General features: G+C 35.7%; 1 protein-coding gene across 1 annotated transcript in view; it reads left to right on the plus strand.

Moving 5' to 3' along the window:
• The first annotated feature begins 8,575 nt into the window (after positions 1 to 8,575).
• Positions 8,576 to 18,641, plus strand: part of CNTNAP4 (contactin associated protein family member 4) — a 278,461-nt gene continuing 268,395 nt past the window's right edge. The window contains exon 1 of the mRNA XM_033219075.1: positions 8,576 to 9,046. Coding sequence (XP_033074966.1) covers positions 8,962 to 9,046 — 85 coding nt within the window. The 5' untranslated portion in view covers positions 8,576 to 8,961. The remainder of the gene's footprint in view (positions 9,047 to 18,641) is intronic.

Consider the following 18,641-nt stretch of genomic DNA (forward strand, 5'->3'; position numbering starts at 1 on the left):
TAGTGAGGATATAAAATCAACATAAGTGCCCATCAACAGATGAGTAGATAAAGACAATATGGTGTCTGTATACACATTAGAATACTGTTCAGCCTTAAAATAGAAGGCAATCCTGTCGTTTCTAACAACATGGATGAACCTGAAGGGCATGATATTAAGTGAAATAAGCCAGGCACCAAAAGATAAATATTGCACGATCTCATTCCTATATGGAATCTAAAAAAGTTGATGTCATAGAAATGGAGAGTAAAATGGTGCTCACCAGAAGATGGGGAAGCAGTGGGGAAGAGGGTTGGGAAGATATTGGTCAAAGGTTACAAAATTTCAATTAGATAAGAAGAGTAAGTTCAAGATATGTATAATATACATTATGAGGACTGTAGCTAACAACAATGTAGTATATTCCTGAAAAGTGCTAAGAAAGTAGATTTTAAGGGTCCTCACCACAAAAACGACAACTATATGAAGTAAGGCATGCTATGGTTTGAATGTGTCCCCCAAAGTTCATATGTTGGAAACTTACTCTTCAATGCAACAGTGTTGGAAAGTAGGGCCTATTAACATGTGTTTAAGTCAAGAGGACTCTGCCTTCATGAATGGGTTTTTTTAATCACGAAAGTGGTTATCATGAGAGTGGGCTTGTTATAAAAGTGAATTTGGCCACCTCTTGTTGTCTTGGTCTTCCTGTTTCTGCCATGGGATGACGCAGAAAAAAGGCCCTCAGCAGAGTCCAGTATCATGCTCTTGGACTTTCTAGCCTCCAGAACTGTGAGCCAAATAAATTCCTGTTCCCTATAAATTACCCAGTCTTAGGTATTCTGTCACAGCAGCAAAAAGTGGGCTAAGATAATATATACACATGTTAATGAGTTTGATCTAGCCATTCCACAATGTATATATATTTAAAAACACTATGTTGTACATAATATACATGTTGTACATAAATATATATGTATACAAGTAAAAAAAAACACCGGAGGACTTGAGTAACAGTATATACCAATTAGACCCAATAGACATATACAGAACACTCCACCCAATAGCGGTGGAATACATGTTTTTCTCAACTGCACATGGAACTTTCTCCAAGACAGACCACATGTTAGGCCACAAAACAAGTCTTAACAAATTTAAGGAAACTGAAATCATACAAAGTAAGTTTCTGACCACAATGGAATGAAACTAGAGGTCAATAACAGGAAGAAAACAAAATCCACAAATATGTAAAAATTAAACGACTCACTTTTAAACAACCAATTGGTTAAAGAAGAAATCACAAGGGAATTTGGAAAATGTCTAGAGACAAATGAAAATGAAAACACAACATACCAAAACTTGTGGGATACAGTGAAATAAGTACTAAGAAAGTTTATAGTGGCAAACACTTACATTTATAAAAGGAAAAATTACATGAAACCACTAAAAGAAAACTTTAGAGAGACACTCCAGGACATTGATCTGGGTGAAGATTTCTTGAGTAATATCCCTTAAGCACTGGCTACCAAAGCCAAAACGGACAAATGGGATCATATCACGTTAAAAAAACTTCTGCATGGCAAAGGAAACACCTAAAAAGTTAGGAGACAACCCACAGAATAGGAGAAAATATTTGCAAAGTATCCATCTGATAGGGGATTAATAAACAGAATATATAAGGAGCTTAAACCACTCTACAGGAAAAATCTAATAATCTAATTAAAAATGGGCAAAATATCTGAATAGACATTTCTCAAAAGAAGACATACAAATGGCAAACAGGTTTATGAAAAGGTACTCAACATCACTGATCGTCAGAGAAATGCAAATCAAAATTGCAATGAAATATCATTTCACCTCAGTTAACATGGCTTTTATCCAAAAGATAGGTAATAACAAATACTGGCAAGAATACGGAGAAGGGGGAACCTTCATATGTTGTTGTTAGGAATGTAAATTAGTACAGACATTATAGATAATAATATGGAGGTTTCTAAACTAAAAATACAACTACCATATGATCCAGCAATCCCATTGCTAGGTGTATACCCCAAAGAAAGAAAATCAGTGTATCAAAGAGGTATCTGTTTATTGCAGTACTATTCACAATAGCCAAGATTTGGAGTTAATCCAAGTGTCCATTAATGGACCGAGCTGATTTCATCAAAATTGACAAACCCTTACCTAGACTAACAATGAAGAAAGAGAGAAGACTCAAAAAACTAAAATTAGAAATGAAAGAAGAGGCATTACAGTTAAAGTGAGAAGGAAAAGGTTTTATGAGAACTACTTGAGCAATTACGTGCCAACAAATTAGAAAACCGAGAAGAAATGGGTAACTTTTTCTAAACATACTACCTGTCAAGACTGAATCATGAAGAAACAAATGACCTGAACAGACCTTTACCTAGTAAGGAGATTGAAGCAGTAAGCAAACACCTCCCAACCTAGAAAAGCCCAGGACCAGATGGCTTCACCGAGAACTCTACCAAACATTTAATCAAGAGTTAACAGCAGTCTTCCTCAAGCTCTTCCAAAGAATTTGAAGAAAACTTCCAAATTCATTTTATGGGGCCAGCATTATCCTAATATCCAAACCAGACAAAGACACAACAAGAAAACTATGGACTGATATCTCTGATGAATACTAATGCAAAAATCCTCAGCAGAGTCCTAGGAAACTGATTGAATAGCACATTAAAAGATTATACACCATAACCAAGTGGGATTTATGCCTGGAATGAAAGGATGTTTCAAAATATGAAAATGAATTACCATAGTACATCATAGTAACAGAATGAAGGGGAAAAAAAACACATAATTATCTCAACTGATGCAGAAAAACTACTTGACAAAATTCAATACCCTCTCATGATAAATATACTCGACTAACTAGAAATAGAAGGAAACTACCTCAACGTAATAAAATCCATATACAAAAAGTTCACAGCTAACATCATAATCGATAGAAGAAAGACTGAAAGTTTTTCTTCTAAGGTCACAAACACGACAAAGAGGATTACTTTCACCACTACTATTCACCATAGTACTGGAAGTCCTAGCCAGAGCGATTAGACAAGAAAAAGAAGTAAAATGCATCCAAAATAAATGATTTTAACAAAGTTGCAGAATACAAAATCAACACACAAAATAAGCAACATTTTTATACATTAACAATAACCAGTTCAAAAAAGAAATTAAGACGTTACTATAACATCAAAGAGGATAAAATAACTAGCAATAAAATTAATCAAGGAAGTGTGAGTTATACACTAAAAAACCATCAAACATTGCTAAAAGAAATAAAAGAAAACAGAAATAAAGAGAAAGACATCCTGTGCTTGTGGATTGGAAACTTAATGTTAGAATATCCATACTACCCAAAGTGATCTACAGATTAAATGCAATTCTTATCAAAATGCAAGTGACTTTTTTTTTCAGAAATTAAAAAATCTTGAAATTCATACGGAATCTCAAGGGACTCTGAATAATCAAAACAATCTTGAAAACAAGCAAACTAAATTGGAGGCCTCAATCCTCCTTTCAAAACATACGATGAAGCAGCAATAGTCAAGTTTACTGTGGTACTGGCATAAAAACAGATATATAAACCAATGGAACAGAATGCATATCCCAGAAATGAACTCTGGTGTATACTACCAAGTGATCTTCTACAAGGGTGCCAGTCCACACAAAGGAGGAAAAGGACAGTCTCTTCAACAAATGATGTAGGAAAAGTAGATAGTCATATGCAAAAGAATGAAGTTTGAGCTTTATCTTACCTCACAGACAAAAATTAACTCAATAAAGACGTAGATGTAAGACCTAAAACTATAAAACCACTGGAAGAAAGCATACACGACATTGAATTTGGCAATGATTCATTGGATATGACATCAAAAGCACAGGTAACTAAACAAAAACAGACAAATGGGACTACATCAAACATCTGTCCATAAAAGGAAACAAAAGGTGAAAAATCAACCTGTAAAACAGAAAAAGATATTTGCAAGTTATATATCTTACAAGGGGTTGATATCTAGAATATATAAGAAACTTCTACAATTCAACAATACCAAAAACAACAACCCGATTTAAAGATGAACAAAGAATTTAATAGACAATTCTCAAAAGAAGACATAAGAATGGACAACAAGCATGTGAAAAGATGCTCAATATCACTAATCAGAATAAATGCGAATCAAAACCTCAATGAGATATCATCTTATATCCATTGGTGTCCACTATCAAAAGAATAGAAAATGAGTTTGAATAAGGATACACAGAAATCAAAGCCCTGTACACTGTTGGTAAAAATGTAAAATGATTCAGCTGTTATAAAAAATAGTATAAAGGTTCTTCAAAAATTAAAAATAAATGATTATATGTTCCAGCAATCCCACTTCTAGATATAGATCTAAAATAACTCAAAGCATTATCTTATAGGAATACTTGCGCACTCATGTTCTTTGTAGCATTACTCACTATAGTCAAGAGGTGGAAGAATTCCAAATGTCCACTGACAGATGAATGAATAAAGAAAATACAGTATATACATACAATGGAATACTATGCAGCCTTAAAAAGAGGGAAATCCTGTCACATCCTACAATATGGATGAACGTTGAGGGCACCGTGCTAAGTGAAGTCAGTCACAAAATGACAAATACCGTATAATTCCACTCATATGAAGCATCTCAAGTAGTCAAAATCAGAAATATAAAGTAGAAAGGTGGTTGCCAATGACTGCAGGAGGGGAGGAAAGAGAGGGAATTAATGTTTAATGGGTATAGAGTTTCAGTTCTAGAGATTTGTTTGCACAACAAGGTGAATATACTTATCACTACTGAGCTATACTTAAAAATGATTATGATAGTAAATTTAATTTTTTTAACTACAATAAAAAATGAAGGTAAAAGCACAATGTTTAAAAAGTATCCATTTCGTTTTGAAGATATAAAGACAAATCAAACAATGTAAAAGAAATGAAATGATTACCCAGATTTGAAATGAGAAGATCGCTATAATAGACATGTAGAGTAAAACAACTGTTAGATGAATAAAGGAAACAAAACAATGTATGTTAATTTCTTTCTAGTCTTTCAATGTAATGTATTTCCATTATTGCCTTCTGGTCCTTTTCTAGCCTAAACTATAGTTTAGGATCCTCCATGGACCACTGTGGTGGGACATGCAGTTCTCTGGCAAGTTGTAACAAGAAAATAATTCAAAGCCTGATTTTATGAATGCCAACATTGTGATCTGATTTACATTGCTTTTGTCAGGCAGGATGTGACCTATAGCATGGACATGGGAGACTTTAAACACCAGGGTCTTTTCTTAATTGGTGGAAAATATAACCAAAATGTAGACACAGGGAAAAGTGATTCACGGAATCTGAATCAGCAGTACAGGTGTGCAAAATTAGGTCTCCACACTTTTCTGATTTTTCCTTCGACTTTCTGAGGTTAAAAACCATCCTGGTGGGAATGGAGAAATGATGCACAAGTTAGTAGGTCTTGGAGACCAACCCTTTTCTGCCACCAGTGGGTCATATCCCACTGTAAGCTGTAATCCCTCTGCTCATCAGGTTTCTTATCTGTGCTATGTGAATTGTACTAATGTAATGATTACAAAAGGAACATTGATCATGTGCCTCCTAGGCACGCTCATTGTACAGGACATTGTCTTAACCACGAGGTTAATACTGTACTCATCCTGGGTGCACAGATGAGGAAATTAAGGATCAAGGATTATTATGCTGATGCAGCTTGCTCAAGGCCATGCAGCTGGTGGGTGGTGGAACCTGTACAGTCGCTGAACCTGGGTGGCCAAGCTCTGACATTGCCTGCTTAGACCAATTCTCTGTAGAGTTCTAATGCAGAGGTCTAAAGCTGAAGTGAGGGCCCACTAAGCACAAGGCATTCAATAGTTGTCATGCATTATATCACAATAACTCTTTGGTCATGATTCTCCTGTTTGCTTCTCCTATTTCATTATAAAATAAGTAAACCAAAGGTCAACGTCATTAAGTCATTTAATCAAAACAACAGTGGAAGCTGAATTTGTGTCGAGGCTTCAGTGGTTTTGTTTGTTTGTTTGTTTGTTTTGAGACAGAGTCTTGCTCTGTCACCAGGCTGGAGTGCAGTGGCGCGATCTCTGCTGACTACAAGCTCCGCCTCCCACGTTCACGCCATTCTCCTGCCTCAGCCTCCTGAGTACCTGGGACTACAGACGCCCGCCACCACGCCCGGCTAATTTTTTGTATTTTTAGTAGAGATGGGGTTTTACCATGTTAGCCAGGATGGTCTCCATCTCCTGACCTCGTGATCCGCCCGCCTCGGCCTCCTGAAGTGCTAGGGTAACAGGCGTGAGCCACCGCGCCCGGCTGAGGCCTCTGTTTACCATATCTCAAGCACACACTGTTTCGCTTGTCTATGCAACTCTCTACCCCTCTGCAGCCGTCAGGCAGAGACAGGTTTTGTGGTGACTTGAAATGCTCAGGTCTTCTACTGAGTGCTAGCCCCCAGTTCCTTCTATTACTGTAGCCCATTGATATGGAAAATTTCACCAGTATTGGTCACTATAATAATTTATACGTTGCCCCAAAGAAGTTACTATTGTTATAAAATGTTCATTTTTCATTTTGATATGTGTACTTATCCATTTAAAATGCATTCTCTAATTTGCTTTATGAGAACAATTAAATATACTATTTTAACAAGGAGACAACTTTTTTCTTCTGGAGAGCCCAAAACTGTCCCATAGACATAATGATATTTTCTTCAAAGGACTGATATAATTATTCAATTAGATAACAAATGGCATATAGTATGTGTTCAATAAAATTTAATCCCCTTCAATAGTTAACATAAACTGTCAATTTATATCTGCTTTTACTTAGCATATGATTGAAAAAAATCAGGAATGCAAGTCTAGGAACACCGAATAAACACTCAAGCAGTGACCTTTATTTATTTTATTGTATTATTTATTTATTTATTTATGAGACAGAATCTTGCTCTGTTGCCCAGGCTGGAGTGCAGTGGCGTAATCTTGGTTCACTGCAACCCGTGCCTCCTGGGTTCAAGGAAATTCTCCTGCCTCAGCCTCCCAAGTAGTTGGGATTACAGGTGCCTGCCACCACAGTCTGCTAATTTTTGTATTTTTAGTAGAGATGGGGGTCTCACCATGTTGGTCAAGCTGGTCTTGAACTCCTGACCTCAAGTGATCTGCCCACCTTGGTCTCCCAAAGTGTTTGCTGTGTTTTCCTAGGATCTAAGGTTTTTGCTGCCACTGACAAGGGTCAGGAAGGAGGTATACTCTGATTTAGGGGCAGTAAGTCCTAGGGTGAGAGCAGTAAAACTGGAGTCAGAAAAGCCAGGTCCAGTCCTCAGCATTTGTTTACTAACTCTGTGACCTCTTTGAATCATTTAAATTTCCTGTTCTTGCTTTCTTTTGTAAAACAGGAAAAGAAAAAAGATGCATTCTCTTTTGTTTGCAGGCGTGAACTAAACAAGTATGTTTAGTTTTTACGGGTATTTGTGTCATTTTCCCACACTTTCATTATTCCATAAGAAAGTGGTGTTAAAGGCTTATGTTTCCTCCAATTTGTGATTACCAAGAGGTGCTTGAGAACTCCAGGATTTCCATTTCTATAAAATCTAGCACATTATCAGTAAAACATCTTGACATTTATTTTAAATAGATTATTTATCTGCTATGAACCATGTGACATGCCTCTTGTTATGTGATAATAACTCCATTATTTAGACAATTTAAAATTCCATTCAAGCAATAGTTGTATCCATGGACCAGCCATTCAAAGAGTAATTTTTCTTTAGTCATTGATCTTCCAAATTCGACTTTACTCCTCTCTCCTTTAAGCCACTTGAATTACATCGTGACATTGTTCAGTGTTGGCGTGAATGTGTATGCGTGTGTGTATGTGGTAGTGGTGGGGGTGCCTTCCTTCAGTGGTCCATCATTTCCTACTTTGGGCCTTTTTGGAAATGTTATTAAAAATTTTGATTATAGAATGGTACTGCCTATTCACAGCATGATGCATTCATCAAAATAAATCTAGCCAAAGCATTTCATTTGTGAATTTGTACACCTGAAGCATTAAAATAAGAAATGTTAATTTCTTGCAGACTACTACCAGATGATTTTAAATATCTGCTAAGCAGGAATGTCTGTTCCCATGTGGGGAATTTCCATAATAAAATCCTGGCACCCTCGCTGAAGAGTACAGTTTTATAGAAACACAGAAAAACAACAGCAAGTATTTTCCCTGAGGACAGTTTTAGCTACAATTTCCCAATGCTGCGTAGTTATTTCTGTCTTATTTTATGCTTTTGTTTTGAAACATAATGCAATTTTACCTGGATGCACTCCCGGATAATCAGGAATAGCTCAGTATGTGGTCTGGCTCTGCCAAATGCAAGACCTCCAGAAAATCAGAAGGCTCCACCGCCTTGTCCCTTCCCCCACCCACACCTCCAGCTGGGAAAAAAGGGTTAAGGATTATTGGAAAATAGAGGAGAAGGGAGGGAGCCCCAAGGAGGCCCACGAGCGGGAGGCCGCGCCTCTGGGTGCAGCGGAGCTCCGAGCGCTGTTGTGTGTTTGGAAGGAAGGATGCTGCTGCCAATTTCGGGGACCGCTGCTGCGAGGAGTGGGCGTGGCCTCGGCGGTGTGGCTGCTTGTTAGGAAAGATGCTGAGTGCTTTTCAGTGAGGAGTCAGGGCAGTGTGTGTGTGAGAGAGAGAGAGAAAAGAGAGAGAGAGACGGGGAGAGAGAGAGGGAGGGAGACGAGAGGGAGGAGGGAAGGAGAAAAGACGGAGGGAGGTGAGGAGGAAGGGAGGGGGAGAGACAGAGACCTAGAGGGGCTGAAGACCCAGACAGAGCTGGGAGAGCTACTGAGAACAGGACTGGAGCGCTCCGAGAGCCTCTCAAGATCTTTTGGGGGAGCCCAATAAATGTGAACATGGGATGTGTCACGGGAGCTGTCCTCAAGACGCTACTTCTGTTATCTACTCAAAATTGGAACAGAGTCGAAGCTGGGAATTCCTGTAAGTATGCAGCAAATGATTTACAACTTGCAGGGGGGCTCTCTGCAAAACTTTGATTCTGTTGTTTTGATGATGATATTTGCAGCTGGGATTGCTGCAAAGCGTAGTGCTGTAAATGAAGCATCACTTAAAAATCTTGCCAATGTGACCGGTTAACACTTGTCTCTCCTCTTGGTCTGGTCAAAATAGGCAAAGTATCATTTCTCTTTTTGTCTACTCGCAAATCTTACCCTCCGGTCTTTGAATAGTCGCTGAGAATGCCCAAGTTCTAGTAAAACATGAAATTATCATCTTATCTGGGGAATAGCCTGTGAATGTCTTCATTTCTTCCTTTTTAGAGAACTACTGAATTTTATTGGAATTATGTCTAACAGGAAAACAACCGGCAGACTTTACATTATGCTGCATTGGCTTAGATTTCTGAAGTTTGCAATTGGGCAGACCAGTAGCTGGCTGCATCTTTAAAATGATGCAGGCTAATAACTGAAACGTACTGCAGACTTCAGGAGCACCAGCATTGGCAGAGGCGAATCTCAGTATTAAGAGCTGTGCCCTCGCTGCTAAGAGAATGAGACTTAGTGCTCTCCTGAAAGAGGAGCCTCTTCCTACATTTTGCTTAAAGGAAAACCAGTCAGGTGATCTTTCAAAAGTAGGATTCCTTTGTGGTTGAATGCTTAACTCTATAAATTTGTAATGGAATGTTCTGATGAAATAGAACCTATTTAGGGAAGATTGAAACCTTATTTATAATTTAGACATCATCCAGAATAATTTGGCAGGCTGCCTTCATCCACTCTTTATTAGAGATGGAAAAAGTTTTAAAAGTTATCTTTGGCTTAAATTCTCTAAATGGTAGAATTTCCCCCTCCTGATTAATGACAAACAATCATGGCAAATGCAACTTTTTATTTTTTCTTGGATTTTAAAGGAAAAGCTCATTTGCTTTTCAAGAAATGGCTATGAGGCCTGTCCAGGAATTTATGTTGCTGCTGTATCATCAGACTTAGATTTGGGGAAAGGAAGCAGTAATCAGGCATTTCTATGGCACGTCGCTTGACTACACTAAAGAGTTCTGATGTGGGAAAAACATTGCAAACTCATGGGCACAAGTCAAATGTCCACTCAGAGTGCCTGGCTCCTGCGATTTCGTGTTTCAGTTCAGAATGAGCTCATTTAATGTCAGAGTATCCATCACTCTGAAGGAAGGAAATTTACTCCAGGTGCTGCACATCAGATTCAACTTTAGTGTGAATGTTGAGATAGTCTCATAAATCAATAAAATGTGTATAACTTCACCTAGTCAAAACCTTGGAATCTTATAATGGTAGCATTTGACAAACATTGCAACGTACAAGCAAACAACAACACCCACACACAAATGGAAGTTCTGTAGAAAAGGCATAAGTAATTCATCTTCTAGCCACGATTCAACCAAAAAGAAAAGCACTAGAGGTCACTCTTACAATGTAAAGCACATCACCTCAAGCATCCTTCCCTCAAGAAAAGCAGAGCTTAAATCTGACCTGTACTCAGTTCAGTCTTTCCAGTAGACTGTCTGTAGTTGGGTTTAAAATATATTTATCTAATTAATCGGGCTGTTGTTTATGTTTGTTTGTTTTCTTGAAGCTCAGTAAAAAGTGTAGGATGTACATCAACATTAAATAGCTTTCTTTTGCAATGTATCTTCTTAGAAAAGAAAAGGTGCTGAAAAAGATCTGAGGAGAGTGTAATAATTATGTCTGCTTGGCTCTGGTTGGATCCCTCACTGATACTTAAAATTTCAGTGCTGGTTCTATATTCTTTCAGCCTTGGTTTGTTCAGGAAGTAATCTAATGCTCTTTTAAACATCTGATGAACTTGCAAAACCTACACGATTTTTCATTATAAAAAACATTTAAAGTTGGAGTTCTTTGTTACCATACATGTGGAGTTGACTGTTCTTCAAGTGTCAAATATAAAATGAAATGACCTTGTATAATTAAAGTTTCATTTAGTAATTTATTGTGAATATTTTGACAATATGATTTGCAGCAGTATGTGTAAAAGAAATATTTCATTTCTCAATTTCTATTTCATTTTTCCATTTTAAGAAGTATTTTCTTTTTGGAAGAAGTAAGGTCTACTTGTACCAAGCCCTGGTGGAAAGTACTTCCTATGTTTCATCCTTTTTGGAAGAACAAGTAGCTATATGTTTCCCAGCAAGATTGGAATTTAGTGTAAGGACAAGCAACTATCACCAGCATATGCATTTCTAAAGTATTATAATGACTGCAATAATTCTTCTGGACAAGACTTTATATTAAGAAAAAGTGAATCAGTCTTGAATACCAATAGCAAAATCAGAAAGAATTGAATATAAATAAATAAAATTAAAGGTCTGTCTCAAGTGACTAGAAAGACCTTTTTCCCGTTTATTTACAGCTGATGAGCCAGGAATAAATCTGCCATCTACAGAGTCAGCCCAAGGTTGCCAGTTTGAAAGCTTTCATGGGACAGAACTCTGCAAAACCAGTACAGCTCAGGGATTAGGTGTACCTTAATTTGAATGTTAATTGATCCAATTAAACAGCAGGGAAACTTTACATTAGAAGGATTCTGTTCAAAGACAAACATATGTTCACATATATATATATGTGCTCATTTGTATATAGGTATGTGTATGTAAATATCTGTAAACTACTAGACTGATGTGCTTGCATATTTTCGGTGGCCCTGTTAAGTATTTATCTGCCTACCGATGAAATATGTTCGATGAACCACATTCTCTGCCTACTAGTATCCTGTCTGACATTTCAAAAGCGGTGGACTAGCCATCATTTTTTTCTCTTTGTTCTCATCAAGATGAGTTTTTAAAGTTATACTGAAGTGTCCCCTTCATCAAAGTTGAGAGATGGATCCTTGTAGAAGGGCGTGCTCTTCGAGAAACTGCACTGGCTGTTCTTGGTTTCTTTGCTTGCTGCTAAGAGACATCCATTAAGAAGAGAGACATTTCTCTATTTTTTAATTGCTCTTATAAATCCAGTTTTTCAACATTAAGACATGGTTGAAGACGGGGTCAACTTACCCCAAAAGAAGGAATGGGTGCAGTAGTAAGGCTGATAAGAGTTTGCTTTTAGTTTTACTCTTGCAGGTCATATGACGGGGGCTCTCTAGCCACTGGTATACTGAGCCCTACTCTTGAGAATAATTAATGCTCACCAATGACTTAATTAGAAGTTAACATCTCACTGTGTTCTTTCTTTTCTCTGATGGAAATAAAGGACATATCTGATATCTACCCTAAAAGAAGCACTGAAGGATAGGTGAAGGCAAATTACCTGAGTAGATGATCACTCTTGTGGGCCCTGGGAGACAACTGGACAGATCCTCACATTGTTATAACTCAACCTTGTAATTCTTTCTAGAAGCTACTTTCTTTTCCTCCCCCCCCCCCATATTTATTCCTATAGCAGAAAATAACTAGAATGCAATAGTAAAGTACTGATAAAATATAGTTCTATGAGGCAATGCATAAATGGCTAGCCCTTATAAAGGTCAGCACGAACTTTGACTCACTTTTCTAATAGCAATGGTGATTTATTTTCATCTATTCCGTCCATTTTCTCCACTTCTTATTACATACATCTCAACAATCTCTAATAAAGGCAGCCTCCAGCTCTGGAGATAATGTTAACTCATGGCCAACATGAGGATCAAACATAACTTTCACATAATACCTGGTGCTTACTCTAGGCAATAAAGATTATTTTCTTCTAAAATTAATTTTGGAATTTATATCATATATAAGCAATTTCTGTATTGGAGCTAACGAGTATATCAAGATTAAGTTGATTTTTGTTAAAGAAAATAGATTGATAGAATTGTATAACTTCTACTGTAAGATAATACAATATTCAACTCAGATTGGTAAACCATGGCCCATGGACCGAATCTGACCTGCTGACTGTTTTTGTATGATCCATGGGCTAAGAACGGTTCTTCCATTTTTAGCTGAAAAATATTAAAAGAAGAATTCTTCATGGTAAAAATAATTATATGAAATTCTAATTTTATTCTTCCACTCATTAGTAAACCTACATGACAAAAATTTCTACTCAAATATTAGTATTATATTTTGAATTTTATCAATTAAATTTTATTAAGATTGTTTACCCTCTTACTATATAACTACTTACATAAGATTCTTTATGGCACTTTATATAAAAAGTTAATTGACCTTGATTTAAATAATATACAATAAAATGATAAGACATGAAAAGTGTATAAATTACACTTCTATGATAAAATTTAGTCTTAATTATTTAGCACACAAATATATACTTGTAAAGTTGTGGTACTGCATGCAATGCTATTATTGCCAGGAACTATAACAGAGGATATCTTCAAGTTAATGTCTTCCTTATATGTTTTTTCTTAAAGCCTTTATTGTTAAAAAAATCTTGATATTTCAGTGGGTATAAATTGTTTGTAAAATTCCCACAGTTTTAATCTCAAGTAATCGTGTTAGGATAAGCTATTCAATGAAATATATAAGTAATATAAGTTCAGTGAAGTGTATAAATAATATAAGTTCAATTAACTGTACAAGTAATTGCAACTTAGATATTTTGAACAAAAATTCTGCTGTTATTTTACATTTTCATGAGCATAAAATATTCCACTCTATCTTAATCAGAAACTTACATTTGGAATCAAAGATCATATGAGGAAAATGTTTTTGATAGAAGAATATTTTTGCTCCTGTGACTTTTAAAGCAGCAGCTTTCTAAAAATTCTGAAATTGACCAACTTTCTAGAATAAACTGAAAAATAGATTTTCATTTAAGCACTGCCCACTAAGAGCTCATGATATTTAAGCAAGTGATTTTCACTTACCCATGTCAGTATGATAAATTTCTGTGTAAATGACTTGCGTATTTGAAATTGTATTTACTTTAGAATTCCGGGAACTGATCTTTGGCCTCATTTTATTTACACTGTACTTTTTCCTACAGTCTTTTGAAAAATTAAGTTAAAAATATGATGCAATATCATTTAAAAACCCATTTTCATTGACATTGCTATTCCTATGTAGCGTTTTTTTTTTTTCAAAACAAATGTTCACTTGTTAAAATAGTTTATTTTTTCATTATATTGTTTTTAGTGGTTCAGCTTTAAATGAAGATTTCTAAGTCTCATCAAAAAGCCAATTTCCAAAAAGAAAAACAAACGAAAAAAAGCCCCCCTCCAAAAACTAGGATAGTCTCAAAGAGCTTAACTGACATATGACTTTCTCTGAGTGTCAAAGGAATTGTGATGAGATTCGTGATCATCCACTGTAAGTAGACAACGATTAGGGATAATGGCACTGGCATTACATGACTTTGAGATTTTAAAAATAGAATATCAGCTCTGCTCTACAAATACCAATTTTTCTTGATTTAATACTATGTTTAAAATTTAAATCTCTTCTACTTCAGATTAATCAATATTGAGGCCTTAATATTGTTCACTAATGAATCGTATGGCCTGTAGATTGCCAATTAGTTCTAGGTTGTTTAAGAAACCATTCTGTTATAAAGACACATGCACATGTGTGTTCATTGCAGCACTCTTTACAATAGCAAAGACATGGAATCAACCTAAATGCCCATCAGTGATAGACTGGATAAAGAAAATTTGGTACATACACACCATGGAATACTATGTAGTCATAAAATAGAATGAGATCACATCCTTTGTAGTGCCATGGATGGTGCTGGAGACCACTATCCTTAGCAAACTAGCAAGGGAACAGATAAGTGGGAGCTAAATGATGAGAACGCATGGACACATAGTGGGGGACAACACACACTTGGGCCTTTTGGAGGATGGAGAGTGGGAGGAGAGAATCAGACACAATAACTAATGGGTACTAGGCTTAATACCTGAGTATTGAAATTATCTATACAACAAACCCCCATGACACAAGTTTATTTATGTAACAAACCTGCACTTGTACCCTGAACTTAAAAAATAAAAGTTAAGCAAAGAAAAGAAGTCCTTCACTATCCTTTTAGAAATATTTTCATTGATCGAAAGTTTACTGAATGATCTAACTCCTGAAAGCAGTAGGAAGAGTAAGAAAAATGTATCCAACATTGTTACATGCACATTCAGATTGTTAGTTGAATATTTCTGGTGAAATATTAAATCATGCAGACTTCGACCTAATTGTCTTCCATGCTCTAGTGTTTCAATGATTATATATAGCTTATTTTTCATTTTTATTGATTCAGTGATTTTGACCTCAACTTTAGTATTTGTCTATAATCATTGAAATTATATCTTTAAAAATTAACCAGTATGATAGGGAAGGGTTGACCCATCACAGTGTATGTGCTTAAATAGGAGATGTTTCCTGTATTGTTGCACGATGTTCCTATGTTGTGGGTGGTGGTGGCATGCAAATTCTTATAAAATGTGTGGATGATTGTTTTCATGGGTATTTCATTAGGAATATTTAGGAATACTCTATAACAGATTTTCAAGAACAGGTCTTGAGTTGTAGCATCAAATGCTAATATCAGTCTGATTTTGATCACTTTAAAAAGAAAAATCTCAGAAAGAGAAAGAAACGCCCCAAACCTCATGCAGACAAAAATTACAGAGTTTTGGAGACCCTGTGATTAACCGAAAACACCAACATGAAATAATTTACCCTGAAGATTGACATTGGAATTGGAAGGATTTGGGGTTTTAAAACCAGGGTTTAAAATCTTAAGAAATAATAGTTTACCCATAATTTTAAGTTACAACAAGTTGTATCTCTAAGTGACAAAAATGTCATTGACTGTTCAATTGTCTTCTGATATTTTTGGGGAAAATTTTGATATCTAAGACTTTAACATTTAAATTTCTTCTATGAGCTGTTAAGCTGTGACTGTCTGTGTATTTCAATTAGATATGCATGCCTGTGTGTGTATGTATGCATTTATTTGACTTTTGAAACTGGCTTTCCTCATTTTTAGTCTATGATTTTTAGGCTCTCCAAAGTGCAGATTACTTCAGGGGGCTGATGGCTCTGTGTTGGTAAAGACCAATCTGATATATAATTGCACAAGCAAAGATAATTTTGTTTCTTAATTGACTTTTGGAGCACAAAGTTTTTTCCAAAATGTTTTTTGTTAGGGTCTTCATAGTTAGTTCATAGTTACTAACTATAGTTCCATAGTTCTGTGGTTACGAAAAACTACAGAACGGTAGTGATAAAGAATGTACATGCCAAACGCATTACAAGTTATCATTATTGCTTCAGTTTGCCCATGGAACACTGGTATTTGGAAGAGGAAGTGGATATGCTTGGGTTTTTTTTCCCTCCTTCCAATGAATTTTCATTATGGTTCATGGAAAAGTGGTACTCTAGTAATAAAATTGGGAAAATAGCATAACAGGAGGTAAAAATGAGCCTGTTTGTGTTACAGTTAATGAGTCATTCCAATGTAATAATTGGAAAAGTGAGTGAAGCCTGAAAACATTTGACATTTTAAGTAGTTCAAAATTAGTAACTATAAAAATTTTTAATGCCATAAGTATTTAATAGAGCAATGGTGAAATTTATCTCCAAGGTTTTTAAATCACAAAGGAAAAAAAATGGTGTGATATTATCAGTTGGCCTATAGCTCTAATTACTTTTTTTATTAAGTACCTCTCATTACTTGGCAGTGCTCTAGAATAAGATATTATGGGCTTCTAAATCATAAAAGACATATTTGTTTCTGTAACCATTTTTTTCCCACTGGCAATTATGATACTTATAAATGGGGTCATAGGTTGATATTACTTTAAAAGCACCATGTAAATATATAAAGGCACCTGCCTTCCTAAATTATGTTTATTGTATACTTTTTAGAAAAATTATAACCTGTAATTTCATTAATTGACTTACTCTGCAGTTATGACCTATGGAAGTATTTTTTTCAATGTCATTTGAATAAGGACACGGATAAACTCTCCTAGCAATTGGTTGTAAGCCTTAGAGTTGATAGTTGCTTGGATGACCTTGAACAGACGTTTGATTCCCTTGGCCCGCCACAGAGACCCCCACATTTTCCCATCAATATAAAGCAATTGCCTTTGCTATACCAGGCCCAATAGAGGGATTTCTTGGAAAATCTGAGAAAGTCAAATTTCTAGGCTAATAGCTTTGCTCTAAAAGAGTGCATATATATTTTTATCTTTATGACTCGTCTTCAGTTTTCAAGGATACTGTGTATTTGTATTTCAAAATCTGCTAGTCAGCAGATGACTGACTGACCAAGAACAATAAAAAAAAGGAACTAGATTGAAAATGGTCTTTAAGGGAAATGAGTCGCTGAGATAGAATTATCAGTGTGTGTGTGTGTGTGTGTGTGAAGATAACTGTGGGTGGGGATTGGAAAACAGACCATTTTGGTAGGGGAAATAGAAAACATTGCCCCTAGGTGGCACATTTTGAATTAAATAGTAATGGGATGTAGAATAAGACTGTTTCTTATTTGCTATCCATACTAGAGTAGTCTCTAGTATGCTTTTAAACCAGTATGTGGGATTAAAAATTAGCAAGGGGTCTTCTTAGCTCTAGTTTAACTTCACCCAAACAGAGAAGTGATATTACACTTTTGTGATCTCAAAGATCTTTATTTTCTAATACATGGTGTAAAGACCTCAGGATCCCCAGTAGTTAACTCAACTTCTCCTCCCACCCTGAGTGCTAGTCTTTCTGAACCTAGCAATGAAGTAGAATATGTTGGGAGAGATTTTGGCTTAAAAACCACTAGATAAATTGAAGCATAATTTAACTCCTGAAGACAATACAGTAAAGTGATACGGGTGGCAAGAGAAGGGCATGGTAAACTAAGTTTAACATTTTTTCACGTCATTCACTTTTATCTCTCAATTTTGGCTGATTTTAAACAAAAAGAATTTATCTCCAAGGCAGAAAGCTGCAAGAATGCTTAGTGGTCCTCATAATTAAGGATTTATAATATATATTTACATTTGCCATGTTTTAGATGTTTAGAATTTAATTAAAAGAACATTGCTAAAATAAAAGCAGTTCTATCTAAATTGGTGATGAGAGAATTCTATGCAAGGTTATAAAGCTGCTCAATTAGGCTCTTTTGTTTCATAGTGTGTATGATTTCTGTGCTTATTTGAACTGTTGTACTTTAGCGTGACAACTGTGTCACAATCCTGTTAAAAAAACTTCATGCTCACATACAGCTTTGTAACACTACCTCTTAAGTATCAAAAGATGTGTAACCTTTTCTAAAACAAATATACAAAAAATAGAAATAATTTGGGGAAAGAACTAGGGTACATTTAAGAAAGCAAAGAGCAAACACTGTGGATAACATTTAGTTTCTTAAACTCCTAGCATCCTTCATCACAAAATGAAACATGATAAAACAAAACATTTCGTGGTCAAGTACATACTAGAGGAATGGAAAAAGAAGGCTAATATAGTATTTTAGCTACTAAAAATAAAATTGTGATCACCATAATTTGCTATGCTTAACACACAAAACAGCCTGATTCATTTTTTTAACCTGTTCTCTTTGTAAATGACCACATTGGTTTCTTGGAAGCCTTGCTA

Source organism: Trachypithecus francoisi, unplaced genomic scaffold (genome assembly GCF_009764315.1).
Source record: "Trachypithecus francoisi isolate TF-2019V2 unplaced genomic scaffold, Tfra_2.0 Lachesis_group10, whole genome shotgun sequence".
NCBI classification, from domain to species: Eukaryota; Metazoa; Chordata; class Mammalia; order Primates; family Cercopithecidae; genus Trachypithecus; species Trachypithecus francoisi.